The 20,865-nt window shown below is 39.8% G+C and overlaps 1 protein-coding gene across 4 annotated transcripts in view; it reads left to right on the top strand.

Annotated features, from left to right (window-relative positions):
* CDK6 (cyclin dependent kinase 6) overlaps positions 1-19,947 on the top strand; it is a 260,707-nt gene extending 240,760 nt beyond the window's left edge. For all 4 annotated transcript variants that reach the window (XM_047850934.1, XM_047850938.1, XM_047850937.1 and 1 more), the window contains exons 7-8: positions 3,945-4,080; positions 9,409-19,947. In XM_047850934.1, coding sequence (XP_047706890.1) covers positions 3,945-4,080; positions 9,409-9,555 — 283 coding nt within the window. In that variant the 3' untranslated portion in view covers positions 9,556-19,947. The remainder of the gene's footprint in view (positions 1-3,944; positions 4,081-9,408) is intronic.
* The last annotated feature ends 918 nt before the right edge of the window (positions 19,948-20,865 follow it).

Genomic DNA, 20,865 nt, shown 5'->3' with positions numbered 1-20,865 from the left:
AAACTGATGAAAAGTATCCCTAAAGAAAAGAATTATATTTTAACACTGTCTACCCAAACAGGACTGCTTAAAACAGTTGGAATAAAACTGGAACCTGAGTTTTGTCTTTTAGTGACTAGAAAGCTTCAGTAGGCTTCCATTGGTGCTATTGCCACTGCCAAATCAGAACCCGGTGGCCTTAAGGCCTGAAAAATATTTGCTGATTTTATTGCCTGGGGGCTTCCCAGGTCCAGGGAAGCTGCCAAGACTACCACTCCTCCTCTTCCTCCCTGTCCCCCTCCCCCCCCCCCCCAAGCCACCTCCTACCACTACTATGGCGTAGACAGTGACTATTACTGTCACTCCATAAGGTAGACAGATTCAGGACAAAACTCATGTTCTCCCTGCTTCTGAATGTCAGCTTCTCTGACCATACAGTGATAAGCCCTCCATCTATTCTTCCCCCTCACTGTGTATTTTGTGTGCAGTGCAGTGGGAACTTGAAGCAGGAACTGTGAAAGTCAGACCTACCAGTGACTCTGTTTAAAGGAAAAATGATCTTGACCGAAGCCAGCTTGCCAGACATTGAAACCTGTCACCACCTTTCCCTTACTGACACTACCGGGGCGTTCTCTCCAGCCCCGGGGTCTGCAAACTTGTTAGCACTATTAGTGCCCCTTAGTATCTGAAGCCACTGAGATGGACCGGAAAGAACCTTTGACAACCATGTTTGACTTGCTTCCAGTGGAAAGCCAGTTCCACTTTTGGCAAAGGCCTGAGACCCTAGGTTGCCAGCAAAAAAGAAGCCATAAAGTTCTATATATGTTGTGCCTTCAGATATTACTTCTTGGTTTCTGGCGTTGTTTCACTGAAATTATGTTCTGTTTACTCTGCGTTTGTTACTTTGGCATAAAGAAAAGGGACAATGCTGCACCCTAGTGTCATTTCTAAAGTACTTGAGAAATGATTTCTGTCCCCACTGCCATTTATAGGTTTTGTGCTCTGTCAGTCTTTCCAGTGCAAATGTCAACTTTTAAGGCTTATATTCAGCTGTCCAAATACTGAAACTTGATGCAAGCACTTGTTAATGGACCTATCAGAATTTCACAACACTCATATATGGGCCATAAAAGTTCATACTGGATATTAAACTGAAAAAAAATTTTTTTGAGGAAAGCCACATTCACATTCTCTTAAGGGCAGAAATGTTTCTGCACTTGGAGACATTTATACTTTCAAAGAACAACAAGTACTTTGAAAGTGAAACTAAATGCTTTTAGCTCGTGACATTTTAGAGCATTTTTAGGAGCAGAGTCATAGTTAAATGGAAACAAAATATTGGATTTGGAATAAGGAGAACTGGGTTCACTCGAGTGAGCTGAACTCACTGTGTGTGACTTTGGCAGCTGATTTCACTCCTGTCCTTAGTTTCCACATCTATAAAAAGGAAGTAATAACTGACCTACATGTCTCAGAAGGTCGTTATGAGATCAGAGGAGGTGATAGATTTAAAAATACTTTTGAAAGTTATTTATATAGGTAGCTATGTATATATACATGTAATTATACACCACATATACACATACATACAGAGACGCTGTTTCTTTAAGGGCTTTTGGCAGTCAGCTGCCCATATCGCCAGATTTATTTCGACATAAGTACATTCAAAGCTGCAAATAAAAAGATTTTAAATTGTTACTAAGAATTATTGTAACTGATTTCTAGATGATTGGTGATGATATGCAAAAAATGATACACAAATGGCTAAAAAGCTGAAAATAAAAGGAAGAAAATTTTTAAAGTTTTTAATAAGTATTCTTTTTTCTTCCTCTGCCTATTCCATTCTATCCAAACACACACATTGATGTCCTTTAATAATCAATAGTGATATCTTTTTTCTCTTTGCTCTTACTCTAGATCTTGCTATTAAGCAAATTTGTATGTTGCCCAAGTCATTTCCATTCATTTGTTCTGGTAAATATGTCCAAGAATCTGTCTTTATTTGCCTCAACAACATGGCTTTCCCAGCATGTCCAACAGATACAGGCATACAGTGTCTTTCCCCGGACACCCAGTAACAGGTGCAATTATGGTATGGGTATTTGCTCTTCCCAGGTGAGGTCTGTGACCTGGGCTCTGCTGAAATAAGGGAAGGAGGAACAAAGCCTTACAGAGAGCCTGTGATTTTCACCACCACATCTTCCTAAAACCTGGGAAACCCAATCAGGAGAACATATCTCAGGACCTCAGTCCCAGGCCAGCACCATCTCTAACTGTAGTTAAAGTAATTTGGTCATGGGGCACCTGGCTGGCTCGATCAGTAGAGCATGTGCCTCTTGATCTCAGGGTTGTAAGTTTGAACCCACGTTGGGTGTAGAGATTACTTAAAGATAAAATCTTAAAAAAAATAGTTTGGTCAATTTGAAAGCTATATATTCTGTCCACTAAATTATAACTTTTAGTTCGGAGTTAATCGGAGTCTGTAAGTGAGATGTAATTTCTTGCGTCCCTTAACTTCCCTTGTTCAAACCTACTTACTATCTATACATAAACTTTAAATAACATCTCTATAGTGTATAAGTTGCATAAGGCCACTGACAATATTTCTGAAGAACCTCAAGTCACATATCAGTAGGACTCAAGCAGTTCATATTTTTAGCGTGATAGCAATGCATTGCCCACACATTTTAGATTAATAGCATTATTTTCTTCTCATGATAATAATAATGGGTAGTGTATTGATATTGACAAGTACTGTTTATCAGGCACTGTGCTATGCACTTTATGTAAATTATTGCTGTAAATTATCATTTTTTTCTTTTATTTGTTTATTTTGAGAGAGAGAGAGAGAGAGAGAGAGAGAGAGAGAGAGCATGCGTGCTTGAGCAGGGCAGGAGCAGAGGGAGAGAGAGAATCCTAAGTAGGCTTCACACTTAGTACAAAGCCTGATGCACGGCTCAGTATCACAACCAGGAGATAATGACCTGAGCCGGAATCAAGACTCAGACGGTAAACCAACTGAGCCACCCAGGCACCCCTAAATTGTCGATGTCAATAAAGAAAGACACTAAGAAAGAAGCTAACTAATTTGTCCTTACCTAGCAATAAGTGGTAGATGCAGAATTTGAACCTAGGTCTACCTTTTCTAAAGCCTGTGCTGTTTTTTTTAATTTATTTTTTGTATTTGAGTATAGTTGACACACAATATCTATGCTGTTTCTATATCATTGGATCCACTCTCCATATTTCTGATTCCAGAATGATTTTCAGCAGAAACATAAATGATACTGTCTTTCGTTATTGTTTACTCTGGAATACCATAAAATAGTTTGGTAATATAAAATATATATAAGCTAAATTTAATTCAATTAATTTGAAATTAAATTATAAAATAGCATGTGCCTGATAGTTGCACAAGATTAACATACTTTTTAGCCTCTTTTTGGTCTGATTCTAGTGTATATAATTACTGTTTGGGGAATTATTCTTTAACCAAAAGTGCAACCAAATTTATGTGTTAATCATGTTAGATGAGCATCATAAAGCATGTCAGTATGAGTGTTTGATCAGAATACAAAAAGCATTCTCGGGTGTAAAGGAAATATTGTATGCTCTTACGAGCCTCCTTTGAACATATAGGTTCTACTCTGTCAGTACATCAGGACTTACTGGTAATATAATAATTTCCATTTCTGCATCATCCTATATATTTGGTATCTGCTACCAGAGTAATCTTTTATCTCTTCCCAGTGAATTATACAATTCTCCCCTGAGATCACCCTGTGATCACCATACTGCAATAGGACAGAAAGAGATGAGAATCCCGCCAGTAATATAACTGAGGGGCTCCTGGGCTCTGTGTCCCCCATACTTGCCTCTTAGACTGTACCATCATCTAGAATTTGGTAGGAAAACAGCTTCAGCATAGCATCTAATGCTTATGTTCACATGTGGTTCTTTTGTAGTGTAATTGGACTCCCAGGAGAAGAAGACTGGCCCAGAGATGTTGCCCTTCCCAGACAGGCTTTTCACTCAAAATCTCCTCAACCAATTGAGAAGTTCGTAACAGATATTGATGAACAAGGCAAAGACCTACTCCTGGTAAGTTCATGCGGTGCAGAGTTGGTCTGCACTGGGTGGATGAGAGCCTTGCCCTGTCCACTGGGTGGTCTGCTAGGTGGTGGGCACAGCATCAGTTCAGCATCATGTGCCACAACCACACAGGGCCGAGGCCACAACCTCTCTGCAGCTTTCATTTCCACACCTGCAGCAGCTGGTGGCTTTTGATTCTGGAATGTCTTCATTTCCTATAGAAAGAGAAAGAGAAAGAGTCTGATCCACAAACTTTCAATCTGCCATCTTTAAATGTTTGTTTGAATGCAGCCTTTGAAGCCTCTCAAATTCATCTAGACATATGCTTCTAATAAGTATTGAATGTGCCATGCACATATAAAATACCTCACTGAAAATAAGGACTCGTGTTCAGCTTAAGATTCAGACTCGTAATATTTGGCCTTGTATGTAATTCCCTAACGTGGAGGACAGAAAAGTAGGTAGAGGAGTATACCTGTTGAGCTACTCTTGGTGTTCAGAACCCAGTGACTGATGAGTGTTTCCTTTACCTACTGAATAACAACCTATGATAGCTAGCCAAGAAAGTACTCCTAGACCTGGAGGAGCTAGTGCTCCCATTCTGTCAGTGTATTCTAAATTTCAAATATAGACCTAAGAGTCTATAGGTCTCAGTAGAAATGTTATACCTTAGCTCTGTGTGGACACAGCCATTGATTGGCATGTTTGCAGAGCCACGGATTCTCCCAGTGAAAGCCCTAAGTCCCATCTTCACCTGATGGGGGCTCATTTTCTGATGCTTACTCTACGGTTCCCTCCACTGCCACATTATGGAGAAGGACAGCTATTTTCCCTCCCCACCGTTTATTTCTAAGACACTCACTGACAACTTTGGCCCACATCCTTTGAAACAAATTCTTATTAGAAGGGAGAATATACTCCTATACAAAAGCTCACTATATATACACACTTGGCTGGCTCACCTACTATTTAGGAAAATTTTTTCTTGGTTTCAATTAACAGACAAGTATTTGCATTACCTTAAGAAAAGGAGGTTTGATGGAATGTTTCATGTGGCCTGGAAGTGAAAAGCCATCCAGAGTGTAAATGCTCTCCCAGTCCTGCTAAGAGCATCACCTGCTCTTAGCAACTCTGCTTTTCTCTGCCCTGCAGGCCTTTTCTCCTCTTCATTGTTTCTTTTCAGTTGTGCTGTCTGCTCCCCTTAACTTTGGCTGGCCCCTGACTATCAGAATTTCAGCTAACTCATGGATCCTTTCAGCTCTAACCCCCACCACTAACATTTGCTCTGTTATTATTTCCTACATCAGATTCCTGAAAGGAAGAATGTGGCTGACACGCCTCACCTTTTTGCCAACCCATGATATGGGTTGCTGCCTAGGGCCTGCATTCCTGGTCCAGTCAGCTGTGCTAGGAGGGAGGGAGGGATGATGTGTTATAAATATGGCCACCATAGGCTTTCCTTTTCAGCAAGAACTCTGAGTGAAATGCTCCTCTTAGAAGATTCTGGACAGTCAGTCACAATGATAAGCAACTTTAGTAGTGAAGTATTCCACTTCTTCAGCTACTGGGACATCCAAAGACAACTCAGAGTCTCTCAACATCATTAGGAATCACCAAAAGGAACTTAAAATGTAAAGCTAGCAGACAGTGCCACATGCTCATTCATTCGGTGTCTCCACTGGTGGTGCTGGCTTTCAAAGTCAGACCACACACTAGTGCTGGACTAGAGAAGTAGCAGGAAACAAAGAAGAAAAAGGAACAAAGAAACTACCAAAGAGAGAAGGAAGAGGGTGGACAAGGAGTGTCAACAGAGATTAGAAAAAGCAAAGGAAGGGAATGAGAAGCAGATCCAGTGACCTCAGGACTAGAAGCAACTTAAGGACAAAACATAGTAATCCGAGGGCATTCAGGGAAAGGATAGCCCAAGACTTCAAAGCCTAGAACCCCCTGAAAGCTCTCACTGTTTCATGCTAGAGGGACAGAAGGTAGAACTATTATAATGCAGAAGAAAGCAGGCTGTTCAGTACCAGATAGGCAGCTGAGATCCAAGCAGGACTTGTTGCCTCTATTGAAATTTATTTAGTAAGGAAGGAAAGTGAAGGAAGGGTATTTTAGGAAGTTGTTTTATTTAAGATACAACATTTAAAAGTTTAGCACTATGAGAATTGTCCTTTGTTTTATCTGAAAGAAAGGCTGACTATATAATGCTCAGCCATGTATGAATGGTTATATGCATTGACATTTATAAATGCTCTCACATACATATGTAAGTTGGGCATAGTAATAAGACCATTCAGAGGAAAAATTATTTTTTAACAACCAGAACCTACCCATCTTTACAAGTTTTGTCCCCTCCATCATGGTTAACTGGAGAGGCCGAGTACTTATTCTCTTGCCGAAAAAAGTTTTAGGGTTTCTGTGTCTAACTGCTTTCAGGGCCTAAGGTATATATTTGTGGGGGCTGGCAGAGGGGATGGTCCTTGGATTAGTCTACTTTTGCTGCATAACCAACAACCCCCCAGAAATCTCACTAGCGTACAACAGTAAACATTTATTTCTTGCTCATGGGTCTGCAGATGGATAGACAGCTCTGCTTCAGCCTATGGGTCAAGTACAGGTCTTCTCCATGTGTCTCATTCTAGGGCCCAGAACAAGAGGGGCTTTGGCTCCCCAAGGCCTGTTTTTCTCATAACAGATGTTATGATACTCCCAGAAGGGCAAGCAGAAACACGTGATGCCCCTGAAGGCCTAGGCTTGGAAGAGGTACCCTGCTACTTCTGTCCACATTCCATTGGCCAAAGCAAGTTACGTGGTCAAGGCCAACTCTAATAGAGGGAAGAACACTCCTCCCATGAAGGAAGGGTGGGAAGAAGGAGGATACGTGCTGAAAAATGATCCAGTCCATCATAGTATTCAACCCTTGACTAAATAGAAATCCCAGAAGCTCATTTTATAAGACAGTTATTTGGCAAGTAAATTAGATTTTCTTAGAGAAATAATACTCTTATGTAAGATTTTGGATTAATTCTCAAGTCATCCAAATTGCTCTGTTGAAGTAGAGCAATGATAGAACTTAGCCACCATTTCTATGTTCTGTAGAACATAAAGGATTAAGACTTCCAACTGGAGATTCTCACACACTTCCACATTATGCTAAGGATTTCTCCTTCTCTCCACCGTCTTCCCAGCTCTAAGCCATCAAGATAGCTGTGGGGACAGGCTTCCTCCGAGACAGTCCTCTAGGGACATGTCTCTCTATCTTGAACATATTCCCACAACATTTTTTTTTCTTCTTTCCTATATCCTAGGGATTACATTGGCTGCTTCTTTCTCTAATGCCGCTACCTAATTTTCTCCTTCCTAGACTCTGGGAAGAGAGAACCCAGGCTTAAGAGTTCTGCCCCTGCTCTTCTGTCCTTACAGAATTCAGCCCATGCAAAGCTTTTCTCGCAATGTTTATTGCTGTTAGGGACAGTAGAACCATTCTGCCACCAAGCTCCCTCATCTGCTTGCCCTTTGGCTCTTTGGTTTTCAGGAGACACTATGAGAAACTGGCATCCATGGACTGGTGGGGAGTTCAGGATAAATAAGATTTCAGGGGACCCAAATTTGCCTGGAATTATATATAGAGTTTTCTATTTGTGAGTGTTTTTCTACGTCAGTAGCATTCAACAGAGTGTTAAAGGGTCCCTAATCGTCAAGATCTGATGGAGACTTTGAGGTCCTTGAGGGCAAAAACCCAGATTAAATGGAAGTCAGCATAACCATGATAATGTTAGGTCTTCAGATTACATAGAGGACTGAAATTCATAGACGTGTCAGATACCCAGCTCACTTAAGTGGGCACTGCATCACAAAGATGGAGAAGCTGGTAGAGTTTCTCTCCTACTTGTGTGTTCCTGGGCAATGGATGGGTCTTACTCATCCTCCACTAGTGCTTACCACCTGCTAGTCACTCTGGAGGTGTTGGTGGAAGGACAGGAAGAGGATGTGAAAAACAGGATTACCTGGGGTTGGCGTGGAAATGGAACTAAGATTAGGGAAGCATTCTGTCTAATTGATTATGAATCGTCAGTTTGAGAATGGAGATTGCTGCCCCAGAGGTTCACCTTCCCCCTCCCCCCGCCGCCAACCCTTTCACCTTCTACCTATACTTGAGTTGACAGCCTGGAATAGAGTTTAGTACCAGAACTGAACCTAATGGACATTGCTGCTGCCCATGAGGCACCTAGACGTGCACCAGAGGAAGGAATCATTTCCTCTGGATGGTGCAGCCCTGGGCCAGAGTGCACAATTTGCTAGCAGGTCAGGGTAAGTTGGGCCTAGGTTTTAGCCCTTACTTGCCCTCCTTAATAGAGAGAACCTTTATTTCCTGCTTTAAAATGTATTTCCTTTTTTTGTTTTCTTGTTATTTTGTTTTGCTTTTGATATTAGAAATATGTCAGAAACAAGGGCGCCTGGGTAGCTCAGTTGGTTAAGCATCCGACTTCAGCTCAGGTCATGATCTCCCAGTTCGTGAGTTTGAGCCCCGCGTCGGGCTCTGTGCTGACAGCTCCGAGCCTGGAGCCTGCTTCAGATTCTGTGTCTCCCTCTCTCTCTCTGCCCCTCCCCCACTTGTGCTCTGTCTCTCTCTGTCTCTCAAAAATAAATAAACGTTGAAAAAAAAATATGTCAGAAATTGTTACTGTAGTTTAGTAATTACCCTCTTACCCCTAAACAAGACAACTCCGATCCATTCCTGACTCATCAACAAACCTTGGGGAAGAGTAAAAAGTTAGGGTGACATCTTTGACTACAGCACTAAGTTTTCTAGCATTAGAAAAATCACTACCTAGGGGTTCCTGGGTGGCTCAGTCAGTTAAGCGTCCAACGTTGGCTCAGGTCGCCCCCTCATCGGGCTCTCTGCTGTCAGCACAGAGCCCACTTCGAGTCCTCTGTCCCCCTCTCTGTTTGCCCCTCCTCTTCTTGTGCTCCCTCTATCTCAAAAATAATTAAACTTAGAGAAAGAAAAATCACTACCTAAATAAAGTTATATACATACTATGATAATACTAATAATATCTTTTAAAGGACCTGGGATAGGTAGAAGAGAAAGCCTGGGGAGGTAAAAGTACACAGGCAACCCAAAAGCTATTGCTTTTTCCTGAAGGGCAGTTTAGACATTGAGGACATATATAAGATGGCTACTGTCTACATTTTATTTAGTGTCCCATGAAGTAGATACTCATTCTGATTCTAGACACACTTAATTCATGGCAATGAACAAATGTGTAACTGTGTAAACACATTATTTAAATGGACATGTTTTATGCCAATTATTTTTTTTCTTTATCACAGAAGTGCCTAACCTTTAATCCGGCCAAAAGAATATCTGCCTACAGTGCCCTGTCTCACCCCTACTTCCATGATCTGGAGAGGTGCAAGGAGAATCTGGATTCCCGTCTGCCTCCCAGCCAGAACAGCTCAGAGATGAATACAGCCTGAGGTCCCGACGGCCATCTTGAGCTGATCACCGGGAGAACACCCCTGGGGGCTGATGGGCCCCCCCTGAGTAAGCCCCGCAGAGCCACTGAGGATCACTGGCTGGGGACCTTCTAGTTGCCGTCGTCTGGACAGGCTCTGCTTCTCCATGGAAACCGCCTAGTTTACTGTTTTGAAATCAATGCAAGAGCGATTGCAGCTTTATGTTCATTCGTTTGTTTATTTGTTTGTCTGTTTGTTTGTTTGTTTGTTTCAAGAACCTGGAAAAATTCCAGAAGAGAAGCTGCTGACCAATTGTGCTGCCATTTCATTTTTCTAATCTTGAATGCTGCCAGTGTGGAGTGAGCAATCCAGGCACAGCTGGGTTATGATGTAATCTCTCTGCAGCTGCCTGAGCCTGCTTTGGTACTTTTGAGTGAGAGTGTGCACGCGCGTGTGCGTGTGCATGTGCATGCATGCGTGCGTATGTGTGTGCGTGAGATTCTTGATTTCTTAAAGTGTTACTTTCTGTAAACAACAAGAATAATTGAATTTTAAAGACTCAAAGTGACCTATAAATACAGGTGTCTATTGACTAAAGGTGATTTACCAGAATGGGCTTCTCAAATTACACAGTTGAACCTATGTCCTCAGAATTTCTTTTATGGCCAAAAACAGTAAATTTGTTAGAAGTAAAACATTCACTATCTAGCTGAAGTTTTATACACACAACAAAAGGAAAAAAAATGCTAGTATCTTTTAAGAGACCTGTTTTTTAAAGCATACATTCTATTTACTCTTGATAAAAGCTGAAAATTACTCACTGTAAGCCCATTTTAACCTGTATTATATGCTTTGTTATTTCTTTTGAAAAACACCCTATAAGCTTTTTCTTACTTGCTATAGATTTAGGGAGTGTACCTCAAATAGGTAAAATGGTCAAAAAAAAAAAAAAAACAATTAGAGAAAGCCTTTATTTCCTGATTTGAAATGTTTCCTTTTTGGATTCTGTTGTTACTTTATTTTGTTTTTTTTGATTTTAGGAATTTGTCAGAAACTGTTTCCTGTTTTGGCTCAGAGAATAGCTTTCTCTGACAAGACAGGAATACCATTTAAGTTTTCCCTATTACACTGTACTTTTTCTGCCATGCACTGCCTTGTTTGCAGAGTTTCCATCTTATCTCCTAGGGCCTCTAGTATATATTACTACCATTACATAACTAATAACAGATTGTTTAAGCCGTTCCCATGCACCTCCTGCTTGCTTTCTTTCAGTGAACCTTTTATAAATAGTTAGATTCAGATTGTGGCTTAATGGATCCAATTTTTCAGCCCTAACAGGGTCCCCTAGGCTCTCACTTCAGTGTGATCTTCCCACCGAGCATTTGTTGTTGTTCCCTAGGCAGTGAGTGGAGGATTGGCTCTTCTCTATCACCAGCACATAGATTGCCTAAACTGTTACTTAGTGTTTTACAATTTTTTTAGAAGATGTCTGTGTAGAATCGGAGAGAATGTCTTTAACTATTTTTTTAGACGTATATATTTACCCTATAAAATGATCTTTTCTCCATCTCCCAGGCTGTGCTTATTTCTAGTGCCTGTGCATACTCCCTCTCCGTGCAGAGCCAGCCTGACCTGGGCATTGTGAACAGCTTTACTTTTTCTCTCGCCATTTTCTCTACCGTTCTTTATATTTCATGTCATCATCTCTGCCTTATGTGTGGTTAGTGCTCAGTTAGCTCAAGTAACCCGAAGACACAGAGATGAAGTATCCTTTTGGAAGTTTAGCTGTCTTTGCTCTCTGACTCATGTTTTGAGTACATGCAACAGATAGGCTATGTTTAGAGTTAGGGTTGTCAAAGAATGAACATTGCTTCACTCAGTAGAAAATGTTCCAGTTGATGTTTATATATTGTCTAGCCTTACTGAATTCTTCACAGCTTAATATTCTATACTACCATGATGAACAAGGGAAAAATTAAGACTTTTCTCCTTGAAAGCTTTTTGGGTTGGAAATTACTCTTTTTTTAATATGTATACTGTTTAACATTTTTCTAATTCAGTAACTTGAAGAGCAGGAAAATTGGTGTAAAGCTAGATATGAATGAGAAGATGGGCCACAAGAATGTTTGATGCTTTCTTCCTTGTTGACAATATTGCTTATGTTTTGTCATCACTGTAAATGCTTGAGATATAATGAATCCACAGCAGTCGGGGCAATGTCTCCCCTGGAAAAGTGATTTCTGCATTTCCTTTGAAGACATTTTTTGCTGGGCCCTAGAAATTCAATTTTAAAACTCAATATAAGTACTGATTTCATCATGCACTTTCTGGTTAGTGTCCATGGCTAGAGTGAACATAAGTTGAGTTTCTGCTTTTTTCAGGTTTTCATAAGTTCTCTCAAGAAAAATGCAGCCGTTCTGAACTGGAATTTTTCAGCATTCTTGGGAATTCTAAACAAGTAGAGAGCTCCACTTTATTTCTAGCATATACTTTTGGTTCATTTCTCAGTAGTGTTTATGAAGAAAACTTAAAGCACAAACATTTTGGCATGAGATTCATTAGATGCTTGGCAAATTATCCCCTGAGAGGCAGAAGGAGAGGGTATCTGGCCTCTCTGACCCCAGCTCTTCCATTTGTGTGGTTCTTGCAGTTGAGTAATTACCCTCGTTTTATGTCTTTTACATCCAGGCTCACCAGTTCTGAAATCCAGATGCCACACGAGCACCCTTCCCATTAGGGCACTTTGAAGCATATAGCAGCATAGGAATTTACTGAATACAGCTTATTCTTCTGTGACATGTGGTTTCAAACGTCTTTGCCAAAAGCCAAGCAGTGGTCAGCTAAAAAAAAGTCATACTGCCCCAGGGATATACTGAAGCAGCTTATATCAATAAAAATACGGTGTCAGATTCAAAATCACATTTATATTCACATTTGAGGGCTGGTGCTAGAATGTGCCTGATAGTTTCTATATGATAATTGTTCTCTTAGGGCCCAGGCATTGTGGGAACCATAGTGCATGGTGAAGTTGTAACAATCCCATTTAAGAATAAGAGAGAAACCTGTCCATTTCAGCATCATAAGCTATCATGTGGCAAAGGTAATAAAGCCCTAATCTTACAAACTTAAAAACACAATACCCAGTGCATTGGCACCTCCCACTTTGTCTCTCCTGGAAAGTAGATAAGAACCCAAGAAACAGAGAACCTGTTTTAAACAAGACGTCGGAGCCATTTCATCCCTCTGTATTCTCATGATTTTCTCTCAGGAATCACACACTAGGAATGGCATACTTTTCATTTAGCCCAAGGTGTCTTACTAAAATAAAAATAGTTCAAAATATTTACCTAAGAATAGAATCTCAGCCATTTAGTTTTAAGTAAAAATGAAAATTTCAGAATGCACGGGATGTTAATATCTTAAAGAAAATGTACACCTCTCAATAGAAATTTATCACTTGACTCCAGAACGCGGTACTGTCCATCTTGATGGGGGGGAAAAAAAACAACCAAATAGTACCAAATATTTTGAATCTTAAATTATGTATTTAAATTGAGCTTTTAACTATATGCCTCTTAAGGTCAGTAATGGCAGTCCTCATGCCATTATGGAAATTAAAATCATGTAAGCTTCCTAATATCACAAACATATTAAAATTCTTCTTTCCAAATAATTGCTTTTAAGTGACAACTTGGCTATTTTTATGATAAGCGCAGAAGAGAGTGTCTCACATTTTCCAAAAGCAGGCTTTTGTTGCGTAGTCAGGTCTAGGAAAGAGTAATATTAAAAGTTAATAAGCTGCTGTGATTACTTAATTGTGTTAGTACAGTAACTATAGAATATTCACCTTGGAAAGTAAATGTTGAGACATTATAAGTTCTTAGGTATTGACAGAATTCAAAAGAATGCATGTTTTACATTGTGACACATAAAAACAGTGTCTTTATTTTAAAAAATAAAGATGGTAGCATGATTTCTAAATCTTTAAAAGGCATAAAATAATGGACAATGGATAGAGGAAATTCTAGAGAAAATGAAGGTATTCAAAGAAGGATAGTTTCAAAGTTAGATATATTTTGAAGGATAAATGTTTATTAGCAAATATATTGTAAGAATTTCTATTAAAGTCATCCAGCAACTAGGAAGTTGATAACGTTCCAAAACATGTTTTATGGAAAAGCCTTTCCAAGCAGTTACCATTTCAAAGGGTGACCTGAGCAAACTACCATACTCCTTACTTCGTGGGAAGAAGCAGCCATGTGAAACTAACACTTGTTATGCAAGCCTAAGAATGTTCACTGTAAATAATAATAATAATAAATTTTAAAAAGGCACATATTTCCTGTGCCACCAAGATTTTTTGAAAACTGGTAAAACCCAAATCCTTGATCATATGCACTTGATACATTCAGATGTATGATATGGAACATAGCTACATGTTTCCACAGTAGAAAAACTTACTGAGACTGCAAAAGCCTATCATGGAATAGAAGTCCCCAGGTAATTAGTAGTGGTGTTCTCTTCAAAAGCATACGAAAATAGCATTTTCATTTCTTATTAATGCAATTTTCAACCTAGTTGTGTTACATACCTATATCTCAAGCATTTCTGACTTGTACTTTTTCAGAAAATAAGCCACAATATTCCTTTGGCCTTTTCTATCTTCTGACCTTTGTAAACAACAGAAATGTAGAAAGAGGAGGGGTCTGATTTTTTAAATGTTTTTTTTCCCTCAGTTTGTTTGTTTGTTTGTTTTAATGACGTATGAATCAGCTCTTCAAAATGTTTTGTTTCTTAGCATTCCCAGGGAGTTGAGATAAATGAATGAACTTCCATCAACGTATTTATGTTTCCTTGATACTGGTGCTCTGGCTGTCAAGAAGAAAACAAGAGCCTCTTGAAAACTAATACAGGCTTTTTTCAATCATCTATTTAAATATTGTTACAGCAGTTTGAAGGTTATATGGTAGGAAAGTGAGATGATTTTTCTTGGAAACCTCTATTTTAAAATTCACACTGTCCTAAGACATGGGCTTTCTTCTTTTATTCCAGTATTTTCCACAAGGTGGCACTTTGGGGCTGGGGGTGGGGGTGGGGGCTAGGGAGGGGGAAATCTGAGCAAAGCTAAAAAGGTACTTCTAAAAACTTCATTCTAACTTTGTTTTTCTGCACATATTTTACTCTCGCTTAGCACTTGTTTGTCAGGATGATGAACAGTGTTCGTAACATTCTATAACTTAAATATTTTAGTTGTTAGCTAGGTTCTGAATGATGATCTGCAGGGAAGTTGTTCTTGATAATGGATAATATACCCATTTTGATCATTTAAGTGCATCAAGAGAGCCTAATCATCCATTTTTTCAAGAAGCATTTTTTTAAGGTATTTAATTACCTTACTTTTATAGGTGCAGAAGTTACAAGGATGTACAGGCTTATTAGCTAAAAGGCAACTCTCATCTGTGAGCAGGGTAGTTTTGTTAGGAATGTAAAACTCCTCCAGTGGCCTCAGCCAAAAATACCTATGCCCACTGTCTGCTGTTCTTATATTTCCTACCATGATGGTCTTTAAACACTGATTAAAATTTTAAATCCTAATTTAAAGATTAGATAAGCAAAGAAGTAACATCAGTATGTAAGTACACAAAACTATTTTTTTCTAAAGAAGTGTCATGCTGAAATACAGCCCTTAAATGCTAAAAGACCTGGTATTTTTTTTTTACATTTATGTAATCACAAGTGTAAATTCACAAGAAATTCTAATTTTTTAAAAGTCCTGTCCAAGCATGTGAGCATAATAACCTAGGAATATATTTACATAAATCTTTAATTTCTCCATTAGTGAAATTCTTTGGCAACTACATACATATGTGTGTGTGTGTGTGTGTGTGTGTGTGTGTGTATACATATATATATACACACACATACACACACACACACATATATACACACACATACATACACACACACTCCTATGTTTTAATTCACAGGTCTGCTCAGAGACGCATTACCCCCAGATGATTTTAGTTAATTTTAGAAATCATTTTCCTTCAATAAGTGTCACAGAAATTTAGGAGGAAGGAACTAGTACTTTTCAGAGTTTCCTTATTAGCACGGCATAACAGAAGGCAGTTTATTCCTTCTGAGTGGCAGAAACTCAATCCTGCCTGCCTAACTTTCCTGCAGAGTAGCGGGCAGGCGAGTGTCACTAATTCATACTGAATCAAAATGGGGCTGTCACCCTAGGGGCTGTCAAAAGCTCTTCGGGAACCCAGCCTCGCCCCTCTGCTCAGAATCCCACCGAAGTAGATTCCAATTTAAGCCCCTAAATGGAAGGCCGAATTCCAACCTCGAGTCTGTTATCAGTTGGGCCAGTCTGAACTCTACTTGCTCGCGGTGAACACTTGACGCCCACCTGAAAACCCTCTGGGAGCGCTGCGCCGTCACTCCGCCCCTTTGGCCGCAGAGGCAGTGGGCGGAGCTGGCTGGGTCCCGCTCGCCGCTCACCTGTTCGTGCCTGAGATGACGTACAGACCCGGAGGGCTACTGTCCGAGGTCCATGTGCCCTGCTGCTGTTTCAGAAGCACCTGTTCTGCCGTCTTAGGAAATAGAATGCCCCTAGAAGCAAACGGGTGTCTTCTGTGCATAAGTAAGTACAACACAATTCTTCGAAAGTTCGGGTATAAGGAGATGCTGGTCTGTATGAAGCGTCTACCAGGCATCTCTCAAGCTCTAAGCTCAGCTTTTTTTTTTTTGTTTTAAAGAGAAGATGTATAATTACAGGAAAGATTTTTTATTTTTTTATTTTCTATCATTCTACATATACGATGGCAAAAGATAATGCGTGGAAGAGTTTTGTTTTGAAAATGTGTTTATTTTCTGCTTAGGCAAAAAGCTCCTAACTCTTTCGTTTCTGATTTCTTCTTTTGTTTTTGTCGAATAGTTAAAGGTATGTAAGCAAATTATCTCATGTAGTGTAGGGGATTTTCCTGTTTGGAGGAAACTTTTGTGTGAATTGTTTTGTCAAGCAAATAATCAACCCCTTCTCTACTTGAGGAGTTTGAATTGTCACATACAGGTTTCCTTAAAGGGGGCACATAACTGTACATATTGCTATAAAGAACTGTGACCGTAGCACTAATGAGCAAGCATAGAGCCCCACACAGTTCATTTAATTTCTAACGCTCTGTGGTTTCTGGCCAAATTCTGTTGACATGCTTAGGTTACGGTCCTGAAAATACCCTTTGTACCCTTAACTTGAAGTTTTCTACTCTTAAGTAATTGAGATGCAATAATATGTATTAGCTAGCAATATTTCTGTGATCACCAGCAACTCTTGATTTAACCTAGAAGTCTCTGAATAATTAAAATAAATCCCAACAGTAATACATTTCTTGAACCACCCTCCGCCCCAGGTGCATTATATAGCTTGTCATCTTGGTCCTGTGTTTGCAACAATGTATACGTGAATATTAGAGTTCCTCACTTAACTTTGTATTCATGTGTTTTCCTATGACCAGTAATAAATATATTAGTTAGTACATGGAATAAATAGCAGCAACGACACCTAGAATCAGCACTTAACAAGGTGGGGAATTTCTATTTGAAGTTGTTCTGCATTTGCGTAAATTATTTCTGTTATTATTCATGTATGTTATTTATTTCTGAATCACACTAGTCCTGTGAAAGTGTGTCTTAAAGGAGATGGCATTAGGATTTGCATTTAATGTTCATTACCATGGTCTTGATGGAGCTAAGTAAATTAAAATTAGACTAAGCCCCGAAATAAGCTGCATGCATTTTAACATGATTAGTAAAACTTAAGTTTGTAGGTGTGGTATTTTTGTATCTAGGTGTTTTATCATTATGTAAAGGAATTCAAGTGGAGGACTTTGTAGCTTTTCTTTTGTCAAATATGCGTATAGTATAGTGTGAAGATACAGCAAAAATTAAAACTTGAGATACAAAGCATCAGATACTGCCTTAATTTAGGGACTCTGCCAGATGGCCATCAGAGTAGAGGCCAGGCAGAGACAGGGGCTTGGGTGGTGCCTCCTCTTACCTGGCCTCGAGAAGAAGCTTCCCCCTGATATCTGGTGCCCTTCTGGTATCGTGTGCTGTAGTGGGAACAGGTGGTACTGTTGCAAGAACAGCGTGAGTTTTCTGTAGAAGTACACTGTCAGCTTGTGCCTTGAGGCTTCCAGAATGTGTCGGATGGAGAAGTTCAAGTTTCTGTGCTTCAAGCACCTTGGTTTTGTACAGAAGCGATTCACTCTGGTCATAAAAGCAAGGACTACATGTACAGTAGTCAACAATGGATTTTAACAACCGACAGTCCCCAGCACCTCAGAAGCATGTTGCATTTCTGGTATTTTAGGTTTTGATCTGAAGGTTAATTGGCAAGTGTCTGGTATAGAAGAACAGTAGGTGTTAAGAAAAGCACAATATCGGTTCCCGTAGAAATTAGAACTAGAGGGTTTATAGGATTATCATGTCAGAGATGTCTAAATGCATGTTTTCACTGTAAAATGTAGTAGCATAGTGTCTTTGCATTCCCATAGGGCCTAGTTAAAGCTTTTATTCGAGGTTTTCAGCAAAGCTGTCATACCCAGTGAGCTTTTTCTTTTCTTTTTTCTTTTGGCTTTTTTTTTTTGGACTTATAACAGAAAATGTGTTAAACGTAGGGAAAAAATCTTAATTTGGACACTTGACTTGTTGGTTTCTGTGTTTAAAGTCACGGTTCTGGAGATGTAGAGATTGTGCGTGTGCATGTGCACATCCGATACTAATCTAGGCTGTGTGAACCAGCCCAGGATAACCAATATCCTCCCAGGCCCTGCATCCTTCCTCCCTCCCTCCCACTGCTCCCTTCCCCTGACCCGTCCAGGCCTGTCTGCATGGTGCTCTTTATTCTCTTCGGCCACTCTCTGGGCATCAGGGACATGACAAGAGAGATGCTTTAGGCATCACGGGTGTGCCTGCCCAGGCTTAGCCACCACTTTTACTTGACCTTTGGCTAGGCACAGAGTGTGCTCACAACACCAATCACAGATACCCTCTAGCATGTTTGTATGCGTCTTGATTTCCAAACCAAGTCCTCTACAGAGCATTCAGTTTTGGCTGTGGTACAAAGAAAATCTAAACAAGACTATAAACCACATTCCAGGCTGCTGTTTTCTATCCATCTACAGGCCATACTTTTACTGTATTTCTTCATACTTGAAACTCATTCTGCTATTTTGATATCAGGGTACAGACTTACAAGGGTGCATGTTCCTTAAAGGTGCAAAATTACTCTCATTCCGTTTGCTCATGTTGCTACAGAATGCTGTTTTGGTGCTTTGAGTTGAGCAGGTCAAAGAAGCAGTGTGGAAATTCACTGCCTGGAACACAGTCTTACAAGAATGTTGGCAGATGGCTTGGTGTTAGATACTGCTTCTGCTCTTTTCTCTGTACACAAGGTTGAAAGTTACCACACTGGCCTGTCAGGTTCACCTGGGTATCCTTTCTCACAGAGCACAGAAACCCTGTGCTCTCCCCAAATGTGGGTGCGGTGCAGCTCTCTGAAAGCAGGGACCTTTCTACATACCAGATAATTTAGCCCCCAAAGAAAAATGGCTGTGGGTGTAGACAGGGGCAGGATGGGAAAGGCGCTCTCACTCTAGCAACCATCCCTCCATTCCGTACAGAAAGCTCTCCTGGGGCAACAAAAAAAAAAAAAAGAAAGAAAGAAAGAAAGAAAGAAAGAAAGAAAGAAAGAAAAGAAAAAGTGAAAGAAAGAAAGCTTATCTGTTAAGATACCCCCTTCATAGCATCCTGAGCTAAATGATCTCGCTTCTTTCCCTTTAGGTAGTTTGAAAAGACAGGTCAGTTTATCTAGACTATTCCTACCTGAAGAGGAAAATAGAAAAGTAGATTGTTTGTATCATGTAAACTATGTAATCCAAGGACTACCAAAACTTACATTAAATCCCCCATCACTAGAAATCTGTTTAAGTAGCTCAAGTAAAAGATGCTTTATGACCGGGACTGCCTGAGGTCAGAGGCAGCCATTCTAGCATGCGCCGTACTCTGAGACTTATTTGGAGAGAGAGAACTGCCAGTGCTGACGCTGTTACTGTGGCCAAGGTAGCACGTCAGAAAATTCAGAGGGTTGCAGATCACAGATCCTTTGGAAACTGGATGTCTTACCAGGTGCTAGAATGCAAATTTAGGTATTTATTGTCAGATAATGGAATTCATTGTTTTATAAGAATTAGTGTTGAAACGTCACTGTCCAGTTCATTGTTTTCACTTATGCACAAACGAAATTGAAGCAAAAAGAGCAAATGGTTTGTATATTTGTCATACCTTTTGTATTTCTTACAATAAAAATATTGGTAGCAAATAAAAATAATAAAAAACCCAACAATCTTAGACTGCTTTCTTGGAGACGAATTACTATCCTAGCTATTTTTCTTTTTACTTAACTAAAATGAATATAATTACGGTGAGTAAAGTAAGTTATAATTAAATAGCACATTTTAGCATGATGTTTTCAACTTTTGTTACAAGAGACTCCTTTTCGGGCTTCAGATGTGTTTAAAAACTAAATAGCAGCTCATTGAGCTTAAAGTTTCAGTAACAAATGTTTAATTAGCTCTTACTAGTTGACATGCTAAACTCTGACAACTCAAAAGTAAGACATGGCAGTCCTTTCCAAAGCTTACAGATGGGGAATGTGAAAAGGTTTGTATGACCAACTGCTGATAATCTGGAGATGAGCAGAGTTTTCCCACTGGAAATGATGCTTGAGTGGACTCAAAACCAAAAGTCAAGGTCTGCCAAGCATACAAGCAGAAATACTTTGCATTTGTAAAGGCATGCAATTATGAAAGAGGGAGCAGGAAGATTGGTGAGGCCACCCTGGGGGCAGTGGCTGTTAACATCTGGTTCATAACCTACAGAAAGACCTATAATCTCACAGCATGATCTGTTATACACACATGTGTACAGATCCACACATACATGTACTGGAAACTTACATTTCACAAAATGATGCTGGGTGCCCCACATGTTCTCTTTTCTATTTTGTTATTCTCCACTCTGAAAATACGGGTGGCAACTCACTAAACTGATCCCATAACCCCACTAATAGGCCACGACTTACAGTTTGAAAACAGTAAGGGGGGATGGGTATATGCAGGAATCTGGAGGTGATGTCGAGAAGGGTTTAATATGCCATATAAAGGAATTTGGAACCACCAAAGGGTGTTAAAGAGGAAGACAATTTCTGTTAATGTGTGCCTCTTCTTGTTCGACTGCTTATATACAGAGTGACAGATGAAGCAGCTA

The sequence above is a fragment of the Prionailurus viverrinus genome, chromosome A2 (assembly GCF_022837055.1).
Source record: "Prionailurus viverrinus isolate Anna chromosome A2, UM_Priviv_1.0, whole genome shotgun sequence".
Taxonomy (NCBI): domain Eukaryota; kingdom Metazoa; phylum Chordata; class Mammalia; order Carnivora; family Felidae; genus Prionailurus; species Prionailurus viverrinus.
The sequence above is the reverse complement of the archived record's forward strand: the minus strand, read 5'-3'. Positions and strand labels throughout refer to the sequence as shown.